Below are 27,068 nucleotides of genomic sequence, written 5' to 3'. Positions count from 1 at the left end.
AGGCAGAAAGTGTCTTTGCATAAGAAGCTGATAGGAAACAAAGTTGCATTTCTACACTAGCTTTCACATCCTTTTCAGGATGTCTCAAGTTTCACCAATTAAGTATTATCACTATAGTAACAGAAGAAAATAAGAATTACGGCCACTTTATGTTGGGTATGTTTTCTTTTAGGCTTGAGTAAAAACATCTTCGCGAATCCTGTGTTTCTGTGAGGTGCCAAATTATCTTTATCTCTATCTCCATCAATTCCCAATTATTTCTGTTTCACTCTTGATAAAGCTATAAATCCTGGTGTTTGACCATCTATTGACTTGCCTTTTACTGCCTTCATTAGACAGGGACTATCAACTTACAAAGAACTTTGCAGTCTTGCCAGTGATCTTAATCAACCTGATCTTGTTTACAAATTTATGAACTTGGCCAATCATCATGCAATGTGGAACTCTCGAAAGGTAAGTAATTGTTGATTGTTGGCATAATAACAGTGGCCTTACACCAAGATAAGGATATATAGACTTTATTGGCTACAAAGCAATACAAACTCTCTCTTTAAGTTCCACTTTAAACTAAAGGAATGCTGACAAACTAGTGGGCGTAACTACAAAAGCATGAGTCATAACATGAGTCATTAATCTACACCCCCCCCTCTTAAAGAATCAATAGCAATATAGACCCATAACTAAGCAAAGCAAATATCACAACCAATGACAGACTGGTGGAAAGTCAAACATAGTCCGGATACGTCACGACTAGCCTGCAAACACGGCTGGCACGTGTACGATAGAGGCCATCTCCATTATTTTTCTCCGGGGAAAGAGCAGGCAATTTCACCGCCAAGGGGGAGTGGACCAACGTCCCAGGAGACTGGTGTAGGCAAAGATGGAACAGACAGTCGCAGGCATGGATTGTTGTGCTGGCAAGAGCATGCAAGGGTCACTAGATGCAGATTGAAATGAACTTGTACGATCCGGATAATATGGAGGAGGGACTGGCTCGTTCACAGACAGAAGATGTTGCCTGTTGCGTCGGTAGGTGCCGCCATCGGCTCTAACAAAGTACGAGCGTGGCTCCGAAGCAAGACCAGAAACTACTCCAATATGGTCGTGGCCTTTGTCAGTCTGTAAACAGACCACCTGTCCTTTGGTCAGTTGTGGCAGTGGCCTACTCGCCTTGTCGAACCATTTCTTTTGAATGTCACGCTTCTGTTGCAACCTGGATTGAACCTCAGGCGGAAAAACTTGTGGGATTAATACTTGATCTGCTACGGGCTGCGTGGTACGGGTCTGCCTTGACAATAATTGTTGAGAAGGTGAACCCAAGACAGGGTCACGGGAAATGTTGCGTAAATTGAGTAAATCCAGGAATATGTCAGATTTAGCTCTGTGAGAGCGCTCCATGAGCTGTTTTGCAGTTCTGACAGCACGTTCAGCCAGCCTGTTAGACTGTGGATATTCAGGGCTGCTGGTGATGTGAAAATTCCAGCGTCTAGCAAACTCTCTGAATTGTTGGCTGGTGAACTGACTGCCATTGTCAGTCAGCAGCTTGCCTGGAGATCCGTGGACTGAAAAGTGACGAGACAATTTCAAAATCACTCCGCTGAAAGTGGGGCTGCTGAGAAAATCAATGTCGAACCATCCTGAATAAGAATCCATGAGCACCAGGTACTGCTTGCCGTGCCAGTCAAATAAATCAGCTGCCACTGTAGACCACGGGAGCGCAGGCACAGGATGTGGCAGAAGTGGTTAACCAGGTCCTCCGTCTAAGATGAAGGATACAGTCATCACAATAAAATCATCATCCTGAGAGGGCAGATACTCGCAGGTGTTCCGTGGCTGTTGGCTGAGTTAGAGTTTCTGTGTTTTTTAGCTGTTGGAAGACAGCAAGTGATATAGCATTACAGCGTGCCCCGCTATCCGCTTTGAGATAAAGAATTTTGCCGTTAATGAGCAAAGCGACCTTTGGATCCAGCTTGTGCGCTGAGCCAGACAAAGCATGCGCATCAATCTCTGTGCTATCACCATCTATTTGTGCGAACTCGGAGCTTGGACATTCATCCTGCCTTAACGAGTTGACAGACTGTCTCATTTGAAATCTGTTACTGCGTGAACGACAGCATTTGGCGAAGTGGTTTCTTTTATTACAAAACCTACAGAGTTTTCCATACGCTGCGCACCGGTCGCGAACCGCAGTGCGTGAGCCGCCACAATTAAAGTAATTAGCAATCCAAGTTTCAAAAAAGTACAAACTAAACCATGATGGGGATTATCAGAGTTTAATCTTGATGATTAAAGCATAATGTTATTATTCATTGTGTCGGAAAGAACTGCGGATGCTGGTTTAAATCGAAGGTGGACACAAAGTGCTGGAGTCACTCAGTGAGACGGGCAGCATCCCTGGAGAGAAGGAATGGGTGACGTTGCGGGTCGAGACACTTCTTCAGACTCTTGTTATTTTATTATTGATTAGTTGTTGCTTGTCCCTGCAGGGTGCGGCTTTTGGATTCAATGTCATAGCAACAAAGGCCGAAGAACAGTTGGCTCCCTATTTATCTCAACTTGTCCCACGGCTTTATCGATATCAGTTTGACCCAAATTCTGGAATCCGACAAGCAATGACTAGTATCTGGAATGCCCTCGTCACAGATAAAAGTGCTGTAAGTGGAGGTTTTATTCAGATCTAAGATGTTTTGGTTTATATTTGCAGTTACTGATTGGATAACCTTATTTGAGGCTTAATTTTTTTTCTCCCATGACTATTAATTTGTTTATTTGGACCAATTGACATTACTGGCCACAGTTACTTACTCGCACATAAAAAATATTTTACTTCAAGTGGTTTCCGCCTCAAGTTTTTACATACTAATCAATAATGCTTTCAAAGGATAAGACTCAGAGGCATGATGATCCTTTAAATGATGATTCATCATATTCTTATGCTACGGACAACATCTATGCAGGATTAAGGCTGGTTTTGTGCTTCGAAGCATTGTTCTTTCAAAGATGTATTCATTTTTGACATGAACATTGCTGGCAAGACTAGCATTTATTGTCCATTCAATCTGCCTCCTGAACTGATTGATAACTGGGCTTGTTCAGAGGGCACTAAGAGTCTTTGTAGCAAACCTTATACCACGGATCTGCATGTAAACTTTAAAAAATGTTAGAAAGATTTAATTATATGTTTCTTCCAACAGATAGATAAATACTTAAAGGAGATCCTTCATGATCTAATAACCAATTTAACCAGCAATCTTTGGCGTGTTCGTGAATCCAGGTATTTATTACTGAGTATTTTGGAAGTGCAGCATGGTCTTGTGTAGCTGAAGCACAGTTCCACAATTGTGGTTTTACATGGGGGTTATCTGAATTGCATTGTCATGAGCATTCCTAGATCATGCCAGGTGAATATTGGATATGTTTCTCGTTGTCTAGTAACTATCCTGAAAGGCTAGTGTTTGAAGGACACATGCTTGGATGTATTATAACAAATAATGAGTCCTTTCAATATAGAAGAAATATAAAAAGAACAGCAGGGTAAAGAAGATGGGTGTAAAATAACTTTGGTAATTAATACAAGTATTTGGTTATGTTGTTCAGTGATGGAGATTGAAGTCCAAATGAATAAGATTTCCCATTTTCAAGAGAAAAAGAATAGAATGAATTAATTAAACACAGATGTAATTCTCCTGAAGTCTAACAATTGATCTGTTCTTTATTAGAAGGCATTTTGTTTTTGTTACAGTAAAGTGTAATTCTTGGTAATTTGGATTATGTATTAATGTATGCTACATACTGATTTTCACTGTGCTCAGTTTGCTGTTGTTGACAGCAAGCCATTTGTCTTTTGGAGACTATCTGCTCAGAAGTTTTCTTCTTTCAAATGTTTATTTATTCATTTATGAGATGTGGACATTGCAAGAATAGTTAAGGTTTCCTACTTGTGCCACAAACTTTAATTTAAGAAGATACCAGTGTTGAAGATGACACTTGAAAGGGAGGGTAGAGAGGAAAAGGAATACATTTCCATTACACTGAATGCCATCTAATATTGTCCTACTCATGAAGATTCACTGTAAGCTTTTGACATATCATATTCCTAGCAGAAGTTTGGAATAAATGTAAAATAATCTGTTCATATTTTGTTGAGTTGGGTCTCACGTTGAGTTTTGTCATCAAATCTTGTTGCATGAAACTCTGTGACCATCATTTTATTTAAAGTGTTTTGAGAGGGACTAGGGTTTGCATTGGTGGCTCTTTTTGTCCCCTTGTTAATTGCTCTGAGCTAGCACCAAGCTTCTGGCAAGTAAACAGCAGTAATTCATTTGCAAATCTATGCCTTGAGCACAGCAACTACAGGAGACACAATCACTTGCATGTATTAAAAAAAAGGATGAAAATAAATTCATTTTTTTCCGGAGCATATACCAAAATATGTTACAGCAAATATAGGGCATTTGAGGCATAGTTACTGCTTTTGATGTGTCGAAAATGATCATCAAATATTTATCCATAGTGTTTAAATGTCCATACTGTTATAATGACTATGATCTGCTTCAGTGATGTTAAGCGAGTCATGAGTAACGGCCAGAATATGCTGCAGATACAACCTGCTTCTTAAATTTTGCTACAAGATGGTTTGCATCTACCCAAGAGGCCAGATTGAACTTTGCTCAAGAGCTTATCCAAAAGATAGCACTTCTGATAATAAGACACTCCTTCAATACTGTACTGAGACTATCAGCCTATGTCTTATGCTCAGGTCTCTGGAGTGTCATAGTCCTACACCATGGGGAAAAAGGCCTTTTAACCGAACTCATCCAGGCTGATCAAGATGCCCATCTGGACTATTCCCATTTAACTGCATTTGGTCCATATCCTTCCAGACCGTGCTCAGTTTGCTGTTGTTGTCAATTTACCTGTTTGTTCCATATACCTATGTGGAAAAAGGTGCCCCTCGGGTTACTATTAATTCATTCATCCCCTCACCTTAACCCATGCTCTCTACGTCTTGATTCCTATACCCTGGGAAAAAGACTCTGCAGTGATCCTATCTATTCCCCCGCATGATTTTATATACCTCTTTAAGATCACCCCTCAGCTTCCTGCACTACAAGGAATACATTTCTAGTCTGTCCAACCTCTCCCTTTAACTCAGGCCTAACCTCTCCTTATAACTCGGTCCTGGCAACATACTCTTTATCGCTCTTTTTTGATAACCATCTTCATTGTCTATGATACCACCTATTTTAATGTCATCTGCTTTGTACATTCTCATCCAAATTGTTTATATAGATGACAAACAGCAATGGAGCTAACACCAATTCTTGAGGAACATCACGAGATACACAGGCTTCCAGTCTGAAAAACAACCTTCCACAACCAGCCTCTGCTTTCTACCATGAATCAATGTTCTTTTTAATTAATAAAGCAACTCATTCATGACTTTCACCCCATGTCTTGCCTGTAGCACCTGTACCCTGAAACAGTAAGCTACTATGCCTGTCCCACCTGTAGCCAGGTTTCTATAATTGCTATAACATCCCAGGTGCACATATGTATCCACGTGCTGAGTTAATCCACCTTACTTGTCAGGCCTCGAGCATTGAAATAAATGCAATTATTATCCAACCATCTTTCCTCGTTCCCGGTGAGACTTAAATGTACAGTCTTTGGACATTGGGCAAGAGTGTCACCTCAGCACAGTTGACCAAACACATATATTTTACAGTACACCTTTTCCACTGACTGCGGCCATTTGGAATGCTAGGTACAGATGAAATGTAGTGATTTTATATAATTTTCTTACAATGGAAGTAAAATATTTTGTGAATACACATTTAACAATTAATATTTTAATTTCACATATTTCTTGATCTCTTTGGGGACCAAAAATGGTGTAGCATTTATGCAGTGAAAAAAATCTGAACAGCTTCTCTTTATTCCTGTTTCACCCCAATCTGCTTCACTAATCTTGCCTTCTAACCTATAGACATTTAGATTTTGAACTATTATAATGTTCCTTCTACTCAGTATTGTTCCCACTAATATAGAAGTGCCTATTGTTGCTTGCAGCTGCTTAGCAATGAGTGAAATATTGCGAGGAAGAAAAGTGGATGACATAATTGATCGGCTTGCAGAAATATGGGAAACTCTCTTCAGAGTGCGGGATGATATAAAGGTAAGGTGTTTTCTTTTTTTAATTATCTTTCCATGAGACTCGGTGCTGGCTCAAAGGGCCAAATGGCCTCCTCCTGCACCTATTTTCTATGAGACAAGTATGTAGGCTTCCTACTTAGTATATCTCTCTATGCTATTCTATTTTCAATGTATAAATTCCCTCACTTTTTATACCATCCACAATGCATAACATTTATTTAACACTTGTCTACTAATTGCCTAAGTGACGACTCCATGGCCTAATATTTCCAGCATCAGTGCTAAGCCTAATATGAAGAACCTTTCATCTGGTACTACCTCACACACCAGAGACTGTAGTGCTAATATCAAGTGCCGTCTGTATAGAGTTTGTACATAGGAGTCTGTGACCGTGTGGGATTCCACTGGGTGCTATGGTTTCCACCCACATCGCAAAGACGTGGGTTGATAGGCAACTGTAAATTCCCCTTCATGTGTGGATGAGAATGTGGAGTTGTTGAAGGGAAGGTGGGATTAATATAAAGTCTGTGTAAATAGTTGGTTGAATGATCAGTGTGGACTGAAGGGCCTTATTCTGTGCTGTATTTCTCTATGACTCTGGATATTTCTCCAAGTTGGGCATTAGTGCAGAAAATTAAACACTGTTGGATGACTTTGTTTAACACTTGCAGATCCAATTAAGATTAAATGCTTGGGTTTATAAATGAAGAATGGCCTGTCCAGGGGTGACCACCAAAGTAGCAAAAATTGGTGCCTTAGAGAGATAGAAACATAGAAATAGAAAATAGGTGCAGGAGTAGGGCCATTCGGCCCTTCGAGCCTGCACCGCCATTCAATATGATCATGGCTGATCATCCAACTCAGTATCCCGTACCTGCCTTCTCTCCATACCCCCTGATCCCTTTAGCCACAAGGGCCACATCTAACTCCCTTTTAAATATAGCCAATGAACTGCCCTCAACTACCTTCTGTGGCAGAGAGTTCCAGAGATTCACCACTCTCTGTGTGAAGAAAGTTCTTCTCATCTTGGTTTTAAAAGATTTCCCCTTTATCCTTAAACTGTGACCCCCTTGTCCTGGACTTCCCTAACATCGGGAACAATCTTCCTGCATCTAGCCTGTCCAACCCCTTAAGAATTTTGTAAGTTTCTATAAGATCCCCTCTCAATCTTCTAAATTCTAGTGATTACAAGCCGAGTCTATCCAGTCTTTCTTCATATGAAAGTCCTGACATCCCAGGAAGCAGTCTGGTGAACCTTCTCTGTACTCCCTCTATGGCAAGAATGTCTTTCCTCAGATTTGGAGAGCAAAACTGTACACAATACTCCAGGTGTGGTCTCACCAAGACCCTGTACAACTGCAGTAGAACCTCCCTGCTCCTATACTCAAATCCTTTTGCTATGAAGATTGTTAGAGTGGAAAAAAAGAGTTATCACCCACTTTTGACAGAAATCAAAAATTAGAAACAAAATATTAAAATGCTGGGATTGTGGATGCCTTCACTCTTCAACTGAACTATCTTATTTAATTGACAGGAATCTGTTCGTAAGGCTGCAGAACAGGCGCTTAAAACCCTGAGTAAGGTAAATATGCAGATTTTGAATGCGTATGAGTATAGCTTAATTTCTGTCATCGTATCAGCAGTTATTAAGTGAATGAGTTTGTTAATATTCACATTATTGTTATTGGCTAACACTTCAATTATTTGCAGCAACCTAGTGGCTTAACTAATTGAGCATGCTTTCAGTATTCTCAGCTAAAATATGATTAAGGGACTTGACTACCTCATCCACCGAATGTTGTTTTAAATTTAAATTTACTTTTGCAACTTAACCTATATTTACATTTTCTGCCTTTGAGTACCTTTTGAAAACTTTAAGCAACAAAATTTCTTTATTTCACTATTGGAGGAAATGAAATGGTGCAACTACAGTGCCCTCCATAATGTTTGGGACAAAGACCCATCATTTGCTTATTTGCCTCTGTACTCCACAATTTGAGATTTGTAACAGAGTAAATCACATGTGGTTAAAGTGTCCTTTGTCAGATTTTATTATAGGCCATTTTTATACATTTTGGTTTCACCATGTAGAAATTACAGCTGTGTTTACACATAGTCCCCCTATTTCAGGGTGCCATAATGTTTGGGACGCATTGCTCCGCAGGCATTTGTAATTGCTTAGGTGTGCTTACTTGCCTCCTTAATGCAGGTATAAGAGCTCTCAGCACCTAGTCTTTCCTCCAGTCTTTCCATCACCTTTGGGAACCTCTATTGTTGTTTATCAACATGAGGACCATTGTGCCAATAAAAGTCAAAGAATCCATTATGAGACTGAGAAACAAGAATAAAACTGATAGAGACATCAGCCAAACAGGCTTACCAAAATCAACTGTTTGGAACCATTAAGAAAGAGGGCACTGGTGAGCTTACTCATCGCAAAGGTACTGGCAGGCCAAGGAACTACACAGCTGATGACAGAAGAATTATCTCTATAATAAAGGAAAAAAATCCCCAAATACCTGTCCCGACAGATCAGAAACATTCTTCAGGAGTCAGGTGTGGGTTTGTCAATGACCACTGTCTGCAGAAGACTTCATGAACAGAAATATAGAGGCTACACTGCAAGATGCAAACCACTGGTTAGCTGCAAAAATAGGATGTCCGGGTTACAGTTTGCCAAGAAGTACTTAAAAGAGCAACCACAGTTCTGGAAAAAGGTCGTGTGGACTGATGAGACGAAGATTAGAGTGATGGCAAGAGCAAAGCATAGAGGAGAGAAGGAACTGCCCAAGATCCAAAGCATACCACCTCATCTGTGAAACGCGGTGGTGGGGGTGTTATGGCCTGAGCATGGATGGTTGCTGAAGGTACTGGCTCACTTATCTTCATTTATGATACAACTGCTGATGGTAGTGGCATAATGAATTCTGACGTGTATAGACACATCCTATCTGCTAAAGTTTAAACCAATGCCTCAAAACTCATTGGCTGGCAGTTCATTCTACAGCAAGACAATGATCCCAAACATACTGCTAAAGCAACAAGGTTTTTGAAAGCTAAAAAGGGGGGACGACTCTAAACACTGCTGTAATTTCTACATGGTGAAACCAAATGTATAAAAATAGCTTTTTATTAAAATCTGACAATGCACTTTAACCACATGTGATTTTTTCTATTTTCTCAGACTCTACTGAGAACTGGTTGTTTGGGATCTGAGAGAGAAATGTCAGAAGTAATGGTGTAAACATGGTAGGGGGAGAGATAGTGGTACAGTGTGGAAACAGACCCTTAGGCCCAACTTGCCCACACCGGCCTCATGTCCCAGCTACAGTTGTCCCACCTGCCAGTATTTGGACCATATCCCTCCAAACTTGTCCTATCCATGTACCTGTCTAACTGCTTCTTAAATATTGGGGTAATCCCTGCCTCAACTACCTCCTCTGGCAGCTTGTTCCATACATCCACCACCCTTTGTGTGAGAAAGTTACCCCTCAGATTCCTTTTAAATCTCTTCCCCTTAAACTCCTCTGGTCTTCGATTCGCCTACTCTGGGCAAGATACTCTGTGTATATACCCGATCTATTCCTCTCATGATTTTGTACACCTCAATAAGATCACCCCTCATCCTCCAGCGCTCCAAGGAATAGAGTCCCAGCCTACTCAACCTCTGCCTATAGCTCAGACTCTCTAGTTCTGGCAACATCCTTGTAAATCTTCTCTGTACCCATTCCAGCTTGACAACATCTTTCCTAAAACTTGGTGCATAGAACTGAACACAATACTCTAAATGTGGCCTCACCAATGCCATACAACTGCAAATGACCTATATTTAAGACTGGCTGATGAAGGCCAATGTGCCAAAAAGCCTTTTTGACCACCCGATCTACCCGTGACTCCACCTGAAGGTCAAATTAATGTGAATCCATTATTTTGAGTTTGTTTTCATTTTATAGGTCTGTATCCAATTGTGTGAACCTTCCAACGGTGCTGCTGGTCAACGACTTGTTGCAGTGCTCTTGCCTTGCTTATTGGACATTGGCATTATCAGTCCTGTGGCAGAAGTTCGTTCTATCAGGTACTTACTGTGGAGGAGCAAAATTAATTAAACGCTTTTTAATGCATTGAATACATTTAGGATAATATGTATGTATTGTTAATTATATGTACAATATATATTTATGCAAAATTGAAAGAGTACCATTTTTTATGTATTTGGTTTAAAAGAAAGGCAAAAGGGTCTCGACCCGAAACGTCACCCATTCTTTCTCTCCAGAGATACTGCCTGTCCCGCTGAGTTACTCCAGCATTTTATGTTTATCTTTGATTTCAACCAGCATCTGCAGTTCTTTCCTACTCACTAATCAAAACTTATTTTTAATTCATCTTTCTGGTATTGTCGAGTAATTCCATTAGCACCACATTTTATGTTTGTGTAATGGAGGATAATGAAGTGAAACTTGAAGGAGCTTTAATTTAATTTGAGTTGATTGTTCTATTTACATCACATAGTTTTACAGCATCTTTAATTTCTATAAACCAGGTTAGTGTTTAAGTAAATTATTTATCTTAAATCTGCTGGCCATCACTAGAAACAGATTCTTCCTTTTCACCCCCATGAAATTCCTTGTAAATAAATCATAACATTATTGCAGCATAGAAAGATACCTTTTAACCCATCAAATCTTTGTTGAATCTCGTTCAAATTCACATTTATTGTCAGTACACCAATACAGTGATATCTGATAATCTGAGTAGTTAAATCCCATCAGTCCCATTCTCCCTTCGTCCTGCATTTAAACTCTGACTATCTGTTATCCAAAGGTTCAGAAGTCCTAATAGTTCTGTATCAGGCTCATAAATATTATATACTATATATATATTTATGGAATATTGAAAGAGTGCCATCACTAATGTATTTGGTTTAAAAGAAAGACACTAATCAAAACTTATTTTTATTCATCTCAATCTCACTTTAAACTCATTGACCATTTCTTATGCTCATTTTAAACTCATTAGGGCCATTTCCCACACACCCATTAAGCCACATGAGTTCACTGAAAATTTGTATTATCTGCATAAAAATAAAATGAAGTAAAAATATGTTGGGATACCAAAAAGAGTTGACGTTCAGTCTAATCTGGCAGCCCAGAGCAACCTTTTTTTTTAATGTAAATACTGGTTCTGTTCTGTTGTTTTGTACAATCCGACAAGCATTGCCACTTTCATTTCACTGTACATCTTGTATGTGTATGTGACAAATAAAGTTGACTTGACTTGATAGTCCCAAAGGTGCTGGATTAGCTAAATTTTACTTCAAATATTTTGTTAATGTTTACACGTAATATTGTAAAATTTCAATGTACCAGTACTGCAAGGAGGGTTTAAAACAGTTCCAATAATGATTGTAACTGTAGGAAATAAATTGGTTGTGATTAAAATTGCCATGTACTTTAGGTTGTGGGAACAACAAGAAGGTAGGCTGGGCCTTGCCTACTTATAGAAACATAGAAACATAGAAATTAGGTGCAGGAGTAGGCCATTCGGCCCTTCGAGCCTGCACCGCCATTCAATATGATCATGGCTGATCATCCAACTCAGTATCCCGTACCTGCCTTCTCCATACCCTCTGATCCCCTTATCCACAAGGGCCACATCTAACTCCCTCTTAAATATAGCCAATGAACTGGCCTCAACTTCCCTCTGTGGCAGAGAGTTCCAGAGATTCACCACTCTCTGTGTGAAAAAAGTTCTTCTCATCTCGGTTTTAAAGGATTTCCCCCTTATCCTTAAGCTGTGACCCCTTGTCCTGGACTTCCCCAACATCGGGAGCAATCTTCCTGCATCTAGTCTGTCCAACCCCTTAAGAATTTTGTAAGTTTCTATAAGATCCCCTCTCAATCTCCTAAATTCTAGAGAGTATAAACCAAGTCTATCCAGTCTTTCTTCATAAGACAGTCCTGACATCCCAAGAATCAGTCTGGTGAACCTTTTCTGCACTCCCTCTATGGCAATAATGTCCTTCCTCAGATTTGGAGACCAAAACTGTACGCAATACTCCAGGTGTGGTCTCACCAAAACCCTGTACAACTGCAGTAGAACCTCCCTGCTCCTATACTCAAATCCTTTTGCTATGAAAGTTAACATACCATTCGCTTTCTTCACTGCCTGCTGCACCTGCATGCCTACTTTCAATGACTGGTGTACCATGACACCCAGGTCTCGCTGCATCTCCCCTTTTCCTAGTCGGCCACCATTTAGATAATAGTCTGCTTTCCTGTTTTTGCCACTAAAATGGATAACCTCACATTTATCCACATTATACTGCATCTGCCAAACATTTGCTCACTCACCCAGCCTATCCAAATCACCTTGCAGTCTCCTAGCATCCTCCTCACAGCTAACACTGCCTCCCAGCTTAGTGTAATCCGCAAACTTGGAGATATTGCCTTCAGTTCCCTCATCCAGATCATTAATATATATTGTAAATATAGCTGGGGTCCCAGCACTGAGCCTTGCGGTACCCCACTAGTCACTGCCTGCCACTTTAGGCAAGCAAAATGTCCTGGATTATGGCTAATATAATAACTAAACAGAATGAAAATTATACTTATAACTAAACTAATTAGTCCATAAAATCTTGGAACCTGTTGCTTGGAATCAATTTTGTAATGGTAATCAAAACAGTAAAGATGTTGAAAAAATGATTATATTTTAGGGTTTTTAGACAAAGTGCCTCACAAAAGGCTTGTTGAAAACTTTTAGAGGTTTGAAGGGTGAGTGTAATCACTTTGAACATTAAATTTTGCTGCATATCCAACCATGCCAAGCATTTAGCTGGGTAATAGTTCTCTCAAATGCAAGGATGATGCAGTTAAATTATCAAGGCTCGATAACTATACAAGTTAGCATTGCTTTTGGACTAAACAGTGGTACATGCATCATTGTTTGCTATCACAAACTAATTACAAGTCCCCTTTCCCTTGTATACATTTGTAAAAACTTCCTGAGTTCTAGAAAATCTAATAATCTGATTGCTTAATTTTTTTCATGATATTACAATATTAAAGAATATGAAGGTAGACAAAAATGCTGGAGAAACTCAGCGGGTGCAGCAGCATCTATGGAGCGAAGGAAATAAACAACGTTTCGGGCCAAAACCCTTCTTCAGATGTTGGGGGGGGGGGGGGGGGTTCTTAAAGAATATGATTTTGATTTCTTTGTTTTCTTTCCATAGCATCAGCACCCTAGTAAAAATTAGCAAGAATGCAGGACCACTTTTAAAGCCTCATGCAGCAAAACTTATCCCCACTTTATTGGAATCACTTAGTGTACTTGAGCCACAAGTCCTCAATTATTTGAGTCTACGTGCCACAGAACAAGAGAAGGTGAAGTATAATATCCAACATTAGTATTGTACAATATACCTTTTCAGATTCAGTGGATAATTTTACTTTTTTTGTTGAAATGCTAGACTGCTATGGACAGTGCCAGACTGAGTGCAGCTAAATCATCTCCGATGATGGAGACTATCAATATGGTAAGTGTGAAAAGGCTACGCCACTAACTAATGTTTCAATCTGAAGATCAAAAGAAAATGTCTTGCACAACATGGAGGCTAATTTGGTTTATGTAAATCAATATACCTAATATAAATATATAATTACATATAAAACTGTAAGGGCGAGGGGGAGAGGGTGGTCGATGGGGAATCACTTAGAGGGTGGGGGAGGGACTGGGAGGGTCCTCAATTAGTGAGTCTACGTGCCACAGAGGAGGAGGGTGAAGGGGCATATCCAGGGGGTATTGGGAACAGATTCAGTGCGAGGGGTTGGCGGAAAATGCGAGACTGCTATGGACAGTGCCAGGCGGAGTGCAGGGAAATCAGGTCCGCCGGATGGAGACTATCAATATGGTAAGTGTGAAAAGGCTACGCCACTAACTAATGTTTCAATCTGAAGGACAAAAGTGAGTCTTGCCAACGGAGGCACATTGGCTGGCAAATCAATATACCTAATATAAAATGCGGAGGCGCTGCAAGGGTGGTCGATGGGGGGGGGGGCCTGGTGGGGAGTGCCGGCTTGCAGCTGGATGTGGACGGGCGGGGCGGGTTACACGCCCCTACACCTGGCCGCCATGCAGGACCACCACATGGTCATCAAGCTGCTGGTCGGCACCTACAACGCCAACGTGGACACCCGCAACTATGCCGGCAGAAACGCCTGGCAGTACCTGGGCAGCAGGACGCCCGGGGAACTGCGGGAGCTGGCTGGGGCGCAGGAAGAGGAATGTCCGCCTCGGACTGTAGCCCGACCCCAGTGGGCGGGCAATGAGGTGGAGCAAGCCCACGGGCCGCAGAAGAAGACCCAGTCCTTTGCAATCGCCTCTGTGCAGAGATTCTTCCAACTGAACTACTGGCGCCAGTGGAGGTGGCAGCGCAGCGCAGCGTAGACTGAGAACCAGCGGTGGCTGCTAACACACCAACACTGGCATTTCCATAGCGCCAGCCATGCCCCTGGCTATGGGACGTCCCAAAGCACTTTGGCACCTGTTGTGTCATGTTGTAGTGAATGCCCCAGGGCAGTCAATGTACCCCACAAACCATGTGTGTAGGAAGGAACTGCGGATGCCGGTTTGCACCGAAGATAGACAAAACATGTCAGATTTGTTGAGAAGGTTCACCCGTTCCATCTCTGCAGTGATGCTGCCTGCCCCGCTGAGTTGCTCCACTATTTTGTCTACCCACAAACAACAAATGGCCACGCAAACATTTACGTTTGATGATGACACTTAACATTGTTTATTCTTCTAAATTGTTCGGCAAAAGCACTCAACGTTTTTTTCTCGAGTGTTTGGTTTCAAATTCCAATTGTAATTCTAGTTTCCATTTACCAAATGGTAAATGTATTCATAGAAGCTTTTTAACTTTAAGAATATTTGCACAATGAGATGCCACGTCCATTATTGACATCTCTACATTTTCCATTAATAATTTTGGGAATCGTACCAAATTAAAAGATTTATCTGCCTCATGGGGTGGTGGAGGCAGGTTCTCTGGATGCTTTCAAGAGAGGGCTAGATAGGGCTCTTAAAAATAGCGGAGTCGGGATATGGGGAGAAGGCAGGAACGGGGTACTGATTGGGGATGATCAGCCATGATCACGCCAAATGGCCTACTCCTGCACCTATTGTCTATTGTAAACATATATAAATAATATGTAATATAAATAAAATGTAGATCAAACACTTACAAAATTATTGACCCTTGAAAATTGTGATTTTTTTTTGTCCTTCTTAATTGCATGGTCTTTGTGCCGCTTGACAACTTACATAATTGATATATTTACCTACAACTTTATTTGTAAAAGATGTTATCATTTTAAATAGTAAAAGATGCATTTGTTTTATTTTATAGTGTCTCCAACATACAGACATATCTGTTTTAGGGGATCTGGTTCCAAAATTGTGTGAACTGCTTAAGAGTGGAGTAGGTCTTGGAACCAAAGTGAGTCTTAAACTATAACAAAATATTTGATTACAAATGTTTTGATCATATTTGCATATGTTAAACTTGTACTTGCAGACTATTGAAAGTTTACCTGTTCATTAATTAAAATACCAGAGCTGGTTGGAAACTGCAAGATTTGAATGATATGGTGTCTTGACAGTGCACTCACCAGCATCATAGGTTTGAAAAGTAGTGCAGTATTTTAAGTGGTAGTAAAATTGTTACCTTTATAAATAAATCTGCAAGTCTGTATAAAGTTGGTTTTAACTTGTGGCTCTATTGCATCATTTCATTTCAATGTGTTAATCTTGATATGAATGATGCATTTAATTCTTGCATCTTGATAGATTAGTACAATTGATAAATCCTGTTGGAAATTATGTCGGCCCTCGATGAGGCTGTCATAGCTTTCCTTTATTTTTTACTTGAGATCATTGTTTCATTATTGTGTTTGTGCAATGGCGTTTGTTGGATATATTGCTGCAGATGATGCTAATGATAGATGTACGGAGTGCTGGAAGTCAGTTGCTGGTACACGCAACCACTTATTCTTCCCCTGAACTACGGAACAGGAGGGCTGGATACACGATATCTAGCCTTTCTGTGGTACTCAAGCCAAGCAGCATTAACATAGTGACCCCGCTCATTTGAGTGAGATATAAGGTAAGTGAAGGAGGCAGATTGTTTAAAGAAATTATTTAATCTAACAGATTTTTAAATTTGTTTTTAGTGTTTAATTTTCGAGTAATATAAGTGTATTTCAGCTGTTTCTAAATGTCTCTAATGATTGGAGACATTTAGGGATGGTAGAAAACACCTTGACAGCACAAGTTGTCAGAAGAATCTCGTCGTCTGTGGATACAGTGCCCTCCATAATGTTTGGGACAGATCCATAATTTATTTATTTGCCTCTACTCCACAATTTGAGATTTGTAATAGAAAAATCGCATGTGGTTAAAGTGCACATTGTCAGATTTTAATAAAGGCCATTTTTATACATGTTGGTTTCACCATGTAGAAATTACAGCCGTGTTTATACATGGTGCCCCATTTCAGAGCACCATAATGTTTGGGTATTTTGTTGCATATCCTTTGCGTGCAATGACTGCTTGAAGTCTGTGAATCATGAATATCACCAGTTGCTGGGTGTCTTCTCTGGTGATGCTCTGCCAGGCCTGTATTGCAGCCATCTTTAGCTTATGCTTGTTTTGGGGGGCTAGTCCCCTTCAGTTTTCTCATTTTCAGCCTATAAAAGGCATGCTCAATTGAGTTCAGATCGGGTGATTGACTTGGCCACTCAAGAATTGACCATTTTTTAGCCTATGTTGCTTTAGCAGTATGTTTAGGATCATTGTCTTGCTGTAGAATGAACCGCCGGCCAATGTGTTTTGAGGCATTTGTTTGAACTTGAGCAGATAGGATGGGTCCATACACTTCAGAATTCATTATGCCACCACCATCAGCAGTTGGACAATAGACAATAGGTGCAGGAGTAGGCCATTCGGCCCTTCGAGCCAACACCGCCATTCAATGTGATCATGACTGATCATCCCCAATCAGTACCCCGTTCCTGCCTTCTCCCCATAGCCCCTGACTCCGATCTTTAAGAGCGCTATCCAGCTCTCTTGAAAATATTCAGAGAACCGGCCTCCACCGACCTTCATCAATGAAGATAAGTGAGCCAGTACCTTAGCAGTCCTACATGCCCAGGCCATAACACCCCCACCACCATGTTTCACAGATTAGGTGATATGCTTTCACTATAATCTTCGTCTCATCTGTCCACAAGACCTTTTTCCAGAACTGTCGTTGCTCTTGTAAGTACTTCTTGGCAAACTGTAACCTGGCCATCCTATTTTTACGCCAGCCAGTCGTTTGCATTGTGCAGTGTAGCCTCTGTATTTCTGTTCATGAAGTCTTCTGCAGACCGTGGTCATTGACAAATCCACACCTGACTCTTGAAGTGTTTCTGGTCTGTCGGACAGATGTTTGGGGATTTTTATTTATTATAGAGAGAATTCTTCTGTCATCAGCTGTGGAGGTCTCTCTTGGCCTGCCAGCCCATTTGTGATGAGTAAGCTCACCAGTGCTCTCTTTCTTCTTCATGGTGTTCCAAATGGTCTCCAACAGTTTTATTCTTGTTTCTCAGTCCCATAATGGCTTATTTGATTTTCATTGGCACAACTTTGGTCCTCATGTTGATAAACAGCAATAAAAGTTTCCAAAGATGATGGAAAGACTGGAGGAAAGACTAGGTGCTGAGAGGTCTCTTATACCTGCATTAAGGAGGCAAGTAAGCACACCTAAGCAATTACAAATGCCTGTGAAGCGATGTGTCCCAAGCATTATGGCACCCTGAAATGGGGGGGACTATGTGTAAACACAGCTGTAATTTCTACATGGTGAAACCAAAATGTATAAAAATGGCCTATAATAAAATCTGACAATGTGCACTTTAACCACATGTGATTTTTTTCTATTACATATCTCAAATTGTGGAGTACAGAGGCAAATAAGTAAATGATGGGTCTTTGTCCCAAACATTATAGAGGGCACTGTAGGGTCATGATTTGCAGCATTTGAGATTGAGTCTCTGTTCAGGGATCACTTCCAGATAAGCCAGCATAGGCCTTTGGAACATTTCCAGAATGCAAAAGGTAAATGAAATCTAGGGCATTTATTAAAGCAGGTCAGCATATTAAAATACTTGGTTAATATGGTGTTGTGATTTACAGGGAGGCTGTGCCCATGTGGTAGTGTTCTTGACAACCAAGTGTCCACAAGACTTAAGTCCCTTTGCAGGTCAGTGTGTAGTGTACTTGATGTTTAGTACTGTTTTACTCATTTGGGAATACTGTGGAAATCCACTGTTTAACCTTGATACTTATGTTCCATATTAAATACTTTAAATGTGCAGCACAAAAGTGTTCAGTCAGACAGTTGTGCCTGCCCCCTCTTTAAAAGTGTTCTCTAGTTAATCCCATTCCCTGCTCTTTTAACCAAAATCTTGACTATTTTTCCCCTTCAATGTTTTCAACCAGATTTCTTTTGAATCTGCATTCACTTCACTTAAGACAATGCATTTCAAATTGACTATAGATTCCAATCCAAAATCATGCATATCTGCTTACATTTTGTTAACAATGTTAAATACTGAAGTTGCAACAATGGACAAATTATGCACACACAATGTGATTAACTGAAATGTCAAGCCATGTACAATGTCTAACTATTGCAACATTATTCTCATTATTGGCAGGTAAATTGATGAGCGCTGTGTTGTCTGGTTTAAGTGATCGTAATATTACAATACGAAAAGCTTATGCTGTTGCAATCGGTCATTTGGTTCGGGTGAGTTTCTACGGAACAAAGTGTTACGTTACTTTAAATGCTAAATAACTGGGAACCAAAAGGAAAAATTGGGTTAGGAACTTTGGGCTGTAAAAGACAATAGACAATAGGTGCAGGAGTAGGCCATTTGGCCCTTCAAGCCAGCAGCGCCATTCAATGTGATCATGGCTGATCATACCCAATCAGTACCCCGTTCCTGCCTTCGCCACATATCCCCTGACTCCACTATTTTTAAGAGCCCTATCTAGCTCTCTCTTGAAAGCATCCAGAGAACCTGCCTCCACTGCCTTCTGAGGCAGAGAATTCCACAGACTCACCACTCTCTGTGAGAAAAAGTGTTTCCTCATCTCCGTTCTAAATGGCTTACTCCTTATTCTTAAACTGTGGCCCCTGGTTCTGGACTCCCCCAACATCGGGAACATGTTTCCTGCCTCTAGCGTGTCCAAGCCCTTATATGTTTCAATGAGATTCCTCTCATCCTTCTAAACTCCAGAGTGTCCAAGCCCAGCTGCTCCATTCTCTCAGCATATGTCAGTCCCGCCATCCTGTGAATTAACTTTGTAAACCTACGCTGCACTCCCTCAATAGCAAGAATGTCCTTCCTCAAATTAGGAGACCAAAACTGCACACAATACTCCATTTGTGGTCTCACTAAGGCTCTGCAGAAGGACCTCTTTGCTCCTATATTCGATTACTCATGTTATAAAGGCCAACAAGGGGAGGCAAATAAAATGCTTAGCAACATTTGGAATTTTCTGTGAATTCTACAATCTTGAACAAGTGTAGCATCTGAAAGAGAAATCTTCTTTTATCTCCGTCTGCAATCAAACTTGCCTGCTTGCTCCAACCCAGCACAGCAGTGCTTTTCTAAATCTAGCTTCCTTCAAATATCAATGCGAGGACAGTCAGGATGTGTCAAATTGTAGGGTGTACTGCCTGGATGATAGTTAACCCACTGAATTAAATATCGCCTCACATAGTAAATGCAGACTCTGCATGCAGAAGAGACTTATGGACCAATTCCTCATTGAAAAACAGGCATTATGTAAAAATCTAAGTGGCTTTTAAGCATTCATTTACATTGCCCCTGGAAACCAGTTCGCCAAAAGACAAGGGGGATGGGTCAAAGAAAATGTCTACTTTTGTTTCTCCTCCTCCTGTATTTGAACTGTGAACTTAACAATACTCCCGCATATTTTACACGTCCGTTGAGATAACATGATCAGAACAGACTGGTGCAGCAATAATGCTCTGAGCAACAATGCAACACCTGTCCCTTCACCTCCCCCCTTGACTCCATTCAAGGACCCAAGCAGTCGTTCCAGGTGCGACAAAGGTTCACCTGTATCTCCTCCAACCTCATCTACTGCATCCGCTGCTCTAGATGTCAGCTGCTTTACATCGGGGAGACTAAGCGGAGATTGGGCGATCGTTTCGCCGAACACCTCCGCTCAGTCCGCAATAACCTACCTGAACTCCCGGTGGCTCAGCACTTCAACTCCCCCTCCCATTCCCAATCCGACCTCTCTGTCCTGGGTCTCCTCCATTGCCAGAGTGAGCAACACCGGAAATTGGAGGAACAGCACCTCATATTCCGCCTGGGTTGCTTGCGTCCGGATGGCATGAACGTTGAATTCTCCCAGTTTTGCTAGCCCTTGCTGTCTCCTCCCCTTCCTTAACCCTCGAGCTGTCTCCTCCCATCCCCCCCCGCCCTCGGGCTCCTCCTCCTTCCTTTTTCCTTCCTTCTCACCCCCCACCCCCCATCAGTCTGAAGAAGGGTTTTGGCCCGAAACGTCGCCTATTTCCTTCGCTCCATAGATGCTGCTGCTCCCGCTGAGTTTCTCCAGCATTTTTGTGTACCTTCGATCTTCCAGCATCTGCAGTTCCTTCTTGAACACAATGCTCTGAGCATTTTGAGCAATCACATGTTATGTTCATATATGGTATTTATGCTGATTTGTTATGCAAATCTCTAACAATCCAAAACTTGTATGTTATCTTACAGGCAGCAAGATCCAGCAGCACAGAAAAGTTATTTCAAAAACTTAACATGTGGTATCTTGAGAAGGATGGTGAGTATATTTGATAGAGTTTATTGACACGTCGAAGTGTAGTCAAGGAGGGCTGTTTTTCTAATTGGAGGCCTGTAACCAGTGATGTGCTGTCGGTACTGGGTACAGTATTGTTTCTTAACAATTTGGATGACAATGTAGTGAACATCATGAGTAAATTTGAAGATGGCACCAAAATTGGTGGCATAATGATAGCTGAGGAGGATATCTGTTTTCATCAAGATTTAGATCAGTTGGGAATGTGGGCCAGGAAAAGGCAAATGGATTTTAACTTTGACAAATTTGAAATACTGAATTTTGGTTTGTCAAACCAGAGCAGGACTTGCACAGTTAATGGCAAAGCCCACGAGAGTGCTGGAGAACAGAGAGATTTCTCATCTCGGTCCTAAAAGACTTCCATCTTATCCTTAAACTGTGACCCCTTGTTCTGGACTTCCCCCAACATCGGGAATAATCTTCCTGCATCTAGCCTGTCCAACCCCTTAAGAATTTTGTACGTTTCTACAAGATCCCCCCTCAATCTTCTAAATTCTAGCGTGTACGAGCCGAATCTATCCAGTCTTTCTTCATATGAAAGTCCTGCCATCACAGGAATCAGTCTGGTGAACCTTCTCTGTACTCCCTCTATGGCAAGAATGTCTTTCCTCAGATTATGAGACCAAAACTGTACGCAATACTCCAGGTGTGGTCTCACCAAGACCCTGTACAACTGCAGTAGAACCTCCCTGCTCTTACACTCAAATCCTTTTGCTATGAATGCTAACATATCATTTGCTTTCTTCACTGCCTGCTGCATCTGCATGCCTACTTTCAATGACTGGTGTACCATGACACCCAGGTCTCGTTGCATCTCCCCTTTTCCTAATCGGCCACCATTCAGATAATTGTCTACTTCCCTGTTTTTGTCACCAAAGTGGATAACCTCACATTTATCCACATTATACTGCATCTGTCATGTATTTGCCCACTCACCCAACCTATCCAAGTCACCTTGCAGCCTCCTAGCATCCTCCTCACAGCCAACACTGCCCCCCAGCTTCGTGTCATCCACAAACTTGGAGATGTTGCATTCAATTCCCTCATCCAAATCATTAATATATATTGTAAATAGCTGGGGTCCCAGCACGATTTAGTAGGATGTTACCAGAACTTGCCGGCTTGAGGTATATGACGAGGCTGGATAGGCTGAGACTTATTTCTTTAGAGCATAGAAGGCTGAGGGATGACCTTATTGAAAATTCAAGAAGGGCGTGGAGAAAGTGAATATTGTGTCTTTTCACAAGAGTGGAGGATTCTCAACTTGAGGGAATAGGCTTAAGGTGAGTGGGGGGAGATTTAAGAGGGACCGCAGGCAACATTTTCACTGAGGCTAGTATGTATGTGGAACGTCCTGCTAGAGGAATCTATAGAACCAGATACAGTTACGACTTTCAAAAAAACATTTGGACAGATATTTGGATAGGAAGGGTTCAGAGCGAATGTGGCCCAAATGCAAGCAAATGGGACTGGCCTAGAATGCCTACTGGCCAAAGATTATTATGCCAGTAATCTGCCAATGTTCTTCATGGAGTCAATGTCACACCAGAGGGAACCTGGCACTTCAGCCTGGGTTGTCCATCTGCCCGTATTGCCTACCGAAGGTACTTCCATTTGCCTGCACATTGTTCATATCCCTCTAAACCTTACCTAACCATGTACCTATCCAAATATCTTTTAAACTTTGTGATTGTAATCTCTTTATGGAAATATCCATGTGTGCACCTGTTTACTTTAGTAATTCCATTTTGAATTATTAATCATTTGTAATGTTTTGATAACTATGTCTTTTCAGAACCAATCTATCAGTCAGCTTGTGTACTAACTGTAAATGCCATTGGGCGCCACAGCCCCGATATAATCAAGCAGCACGCAGTCTTGTCCTTGCCGCTTGCATTCCTTGGAATGCATGAAATCCCAGATGAAGATAAAGGGGAAACCAGCGACACAGACCTCTGGATGGAAGTTTGGCAGGAGAATGTCCCTGGTAGGTAAAATGTAATCCATGCGTTCCGACCTAATCATAGCACAGAGTGTTTAATCATAATCATGGCTTAACTCTCAGGTGCTTGTTTATACTTATTTTTATGTTTTATGAAGTCACAATTCTTAATTATTAAAAAAACGGTTTTGAATTTGTTAAAAATGGGAGCCCATTTAATAAGAGCATATTGGATACTCCGCAATTATTAACAGGAAATGTGCTGCCAGAAAAACTTCAGGAATGTTTTAAAGTGCTGGGAATGATTTAATCCTGTCTGAATCTACGTTAGATTATTGTCTCAGGCTTTATATCTACTATTATATGTTTCTTCCACAATAATGTTTGCAGAATAAAGTGTTCAGAAAATTGTTCTGCTGTATTCTCCACTTCATTTTTATGTAATTTGCCTTTTTCTGCAACTTTTTTCTTTCATCTGACCGCCTTTCTGCGGTTCTCCTCACTATATGTCTGTTTATCAATCTCCGAGTCTTTCTATCTTTCTTTTCCATACTGCCTCTTCATCTCGCTGGTCACCTTTCCCGCACATTTGCCTCTTGCTTTTCTTCTTCCTTCCATTCTTCACCCCTTTATTTCCACTTCTCCTCACCTATCAACTTTACCAAGGGCACAAATACACCCTCCTTGCTTATATGAGAGACGAGGAAGGAGTACTGAAATTACACGAGTTTGGATAAGCATAGAATGAATGTGTTTTTGTGCAGTGTGTGCATATTCATTGAGTTGGGCCATCTGTTCATAAGGCAGTCATGTGCAACCAGAAACATTTGTGTTTTGATATTTTATTAAAATCTTCAATTGCATGGATTAGACAAGCATGCCGATCTTTATTGCAGATGAACTAAATTTGGAAGAATGTTGGCCCTTTAAGTCAACCCATTTTTCTATTTTCTGCTGACACTGACAGGTTAATATCTGTGCTTTTGCTGCAGGTAGCTTTGGTGGAATACGACTGTACATGCAAGAATTGATTGCTATTACACAAAACGCTCTGCAGTCCCAGTCATGGAAGATGAAAGCGCAAGGAGCTGCTGCAATGGCATCCATTGCCAAGCAGCAGACTGGTTCATTGGTTCCTCCACACTTAGGGATGATACTGAACGCACTTTTACAAGGAATAGCGGGTCGAACATGGGCAGGAAAGGTGGGATACCACATCTCGCATTGCGTTGCATTTCAGAAATAACTCACTAGGAACTTGTAACGTAGGAATCTGTAGGAAAAATCCAGCTTTAAAGACCATATGTTGTAGTATTGAATCAGAATCTTACATTCATTTTTTCTCTATGCAATGTGGCAGATTTTATTTCTATTCCAGTATTTTTAGTTTTACTGGTTAGTTATTGTGGAATTTCCATTGTCAGTACTTTTAAAATGTTACTTCTTTATTTGCCTATGTAGTTTTGCCTCACTTTGTAAAGTCAGGGTTTAGATTTCATATATACAAGCTCTAGAATTAGAGGAAGTAATTTAACTGTACAGAGCATGGTTAGGCCGATCTTGCTCATTGGGTTCTGCATCCACCTGTGGTCTCCAAGAAAGGAGCCCGGGACTTAAGTTGGTTTGGTTAAGATTTTTGACATTTTTTTCATAAGCTCTGAGGAATACAATGTGCATCGTGAGAGATGAAATTCATGCAATCTCAAATAATGTGATGCTACATTGGAGGCTTCAAACATGCTTCAGGCTGGATGTGTCGAGAGGGCCTGAACTTCCTTCCTTATCTGCAATTTTATCAACTGTAGGAGTTACTGAGAGTCATTAGTGGGGGATGAGAAAGGTCCAGACTACTACATAACAAAAAATTGTTCTTCTTTCAGGAGGAACTTTTGAAAGCTGTCGCTAGTGTGGTAACTGCATGCAGGTAAACATCAGAAACATACATTAATCTGTTGTTTTTGCAAAATTGTATTAAGTAATTCGGTAGAACAATAAAAATTGAAACTGCCGTATCAGTAAGTTCATGTGAGCAAGGAAATTCATTGCGCTCTGGTGTATATGACAATAAACTAATATGAACTAATCTGAATCTAATCTAACTCTCTTTCAATATACTAAAGGGCCTGTCCCACTTTTCGCGACATGTTAAAAATTTTGGCGACCTATCACAGGTGCCAGCGGCGACCAGAAAGACTCGGGAGTCCTCTCATGACCATACAGACTGAGAGGTCTCCTATGGTCGTGAGATGTCTCCAAAGAGTCGTTGCATCTTTCTGGTCGCCGCTGATTTTTCAACATGTTGAAAATTTCGGCGACCTATCACGGGTGCCGGCAGTCGCCTGTAAAGGTCGCGTAAGTGCCCTTAAGACTATTTGTATGCAATGACAGGTCTTTTCTCTCTCCATCCACCATTACATTTTTTCATCTTTTGATTTGTATGCCCAGTGCCGAGTTGCGGAAATCAGTGCCGGACCAGCCCAGTATTGACACCATTATTCAAGTTATGTTAAAAGAATGCCACAAAGAAAATCTCCGGTACAAGATGGTTGCTTTAAAATGTATTGCCAACATTCTACGAGAGACAAAAGAAGATTTTTTCCAGGATTTGGTCGACATTCTATTTCCTGTTATTAAAAAGGTAAATTTACTATTACAAGTGGAATCAAATAAATCCCGTGCTTTGCGAACCAGTGTTTTGTAATGAAAGAAAAATGTGGTGCCAGGTTATTTCTGGTAGCTTAGAAGTTTATTTCCAAAACCCTTTATATACTAACAACTCTGATAGTGGAATTTTTCTAAACGTATTTGTTTTCCCCCATGCCAATGACTAAATGATATGGAATTAAGAAACACTTTCAAAGTTTGGAATATAGTTTGATTAGTGAAAGTACACATGACTTGCAGCCCAATGTATTACCTTGATTAATACAATGTAATGAATCTACATGTGTCCTATGTTACATGAGCTAATGTGCTCACAATCCTTTTTACTAAAACTGGCGGCACAGCGATATAGTTGCTGCTTTACAACGCTAGAGATCGTTTAATCCTGACTACGGGTGCTGTCTGTACAAAGTTTGTACATTCTCCCTGTGACCGCATTGGTTTTCTCCAGGTGCATAGTGAGAGAAGTGAAATTCCTCACACGTTTAAAAAAAAAAAATTTAAATTGTCCCTCGTGTGTAAGATAGTGCTAGAGTACGGGGTGAATGCTGGTTGGCATGGGCTCAGTGGACCAAATGGCCTGTTTCCTCATTGTATCTCTAAAGAATCTAGCCCCTTACCTGTCTTCAATGCATTCCAGGGGAAATGCTTCATAAACAGATACAACCTCTGTGCCCTTACTCCATTCTGAAATGGCATAAATTTGGTTGGGAGAGCATAAATTTGGGTGGGAGAGCTTTCTGTGTTGATATCAAGTGACTGTTCTATGCCGAAGTGTTTTTCTTATCCGTTTTCTCTGCTTTCACTCTTTGTCTGCCAAAAGAGAACCTTTGCTTAGCGATGTTACAATACCTACCTTCAGCGGCGCTGCAGTTCTGCCACTGGCCATGTACGCGACTTTGGCGCCTTTGAGGGGGGGTGGGATTAAAATGCCGTTTTCTCCTGCCTGTCAGAGTCGAACTTCCTCAGGCTGATAAGCTGCTGAACAATAATCGATCCGACTTCCGTTCTCGTAAGTTTTTTTTTAAATCGCGTGACAATTTAATCCCTGGAGTAAAATAAAAAGCTACTTCTAACGCCGTCAGCGCCTACAATGGGACGGATCTCACGTAGGGGACAAAACAAAATGTAAGACGTTAATTTTACATATAAACTTGCTTCTTAGGATGCCTTTAATCAAAATTTCCTTGGCGATAATGTGATTTTGGCTCCATACAAACCGGCAGAGTTTTTCCTGCCGACATGGGGTTCAAATTCACTGCAGCCGCAACGTTCCAATCGATCCTGTCCCACAAAATCCCACTCGCAAGATGATTAAAATGGCCATTAATGTACAGGAATT

The 27,068-nt window shown here is 41.0% G+C and overlaps 1 protein-coding gene across 1 annotated transcript in view; it reads left to right on the top strand.

Annotated features, from left to right (window-relative positions):
- The window catches only part of ecpas (Ecm29 proteasome adaptor and scaffold), a 100,730-nt gene that overhangs the window by 66,838 nt on the left and 6,824 nt on the right, over window positions 1–27,068 (top strand). The window contains exons 29-44 of the mRNA XM_055632447.1: window positions 336–453; window positions 2,487–2,654; window positions 3,195–3,274; window positions 6,073–6,178; window positions 7,691–7,738; window positions 10,110–10,231; window positions 13,391–13,541; window positions 13,628–13,693; window positions 15,569–15,658; window positions 18,397–18,463; window positions 18,921–19,012; window positions 21,018–21,084; window positions 22,916–23,111; window positions 24,059–24,266; window positions 24,943–24,986; window positions 25,508–25,700. Coding sequence (XP_055488422.1) covers window positions 336–453; window positions 2,487–2,654; window positions 3,195–3,274; window positions 6,073–6,178; window positions 7,691–7,738; window positions 10,110–10,231; window positions 13,391–13,541; window positions 13,628–13,693; window positions 15,569–15,658; window positions 18,397–18,463; window positions 18,921–19,012; window positions 21,018–21,084; window positions 22,916–23,111; window positions 24,059–24,266; window positions 24,943–24,986; window positions 25,508–25,700 — 1,816 coding nt within the window. The remainder of the gene's footprint in view (window positions 1–335; window positions 454–2,486; window positions 2,655–3,194; window positions 3,275–6,072; window positions 6,179–7,690; window positions 7,739–10,109; window positions 10,232–13,390; window positions 13,542–13,627; window positions 13,694–15,568; window positions 15,659–18,396; window positions 18,464–18,920; window positions 19,013–21,017; window positions 21,085–22,915; window positions 23,112–24,058; window positions 24,267–24,942; window positions 24,987–25,507; window positions 25,701–27,068) is intronic.

Source organism: Leucoraja erinacea, chromosome 3 (assembly GCF_028641065.1).
Source record: "Leucoraja erinacea ecotype New England chromosome 3, Leri_hhj_1, whole genome shotgun sequence".
In the NCBI taxonomy this organism is placed as follows: domain Eukaryota; kingdom Metazoa; phylum Chordata; class Chondrichthyes; order Rajiformes; family Rajidae; genus Leucoraja; species Leucoraja erinaceus.
This window is presented reverse-complemented; position numbering and strand designations above follow the sequence as displayed.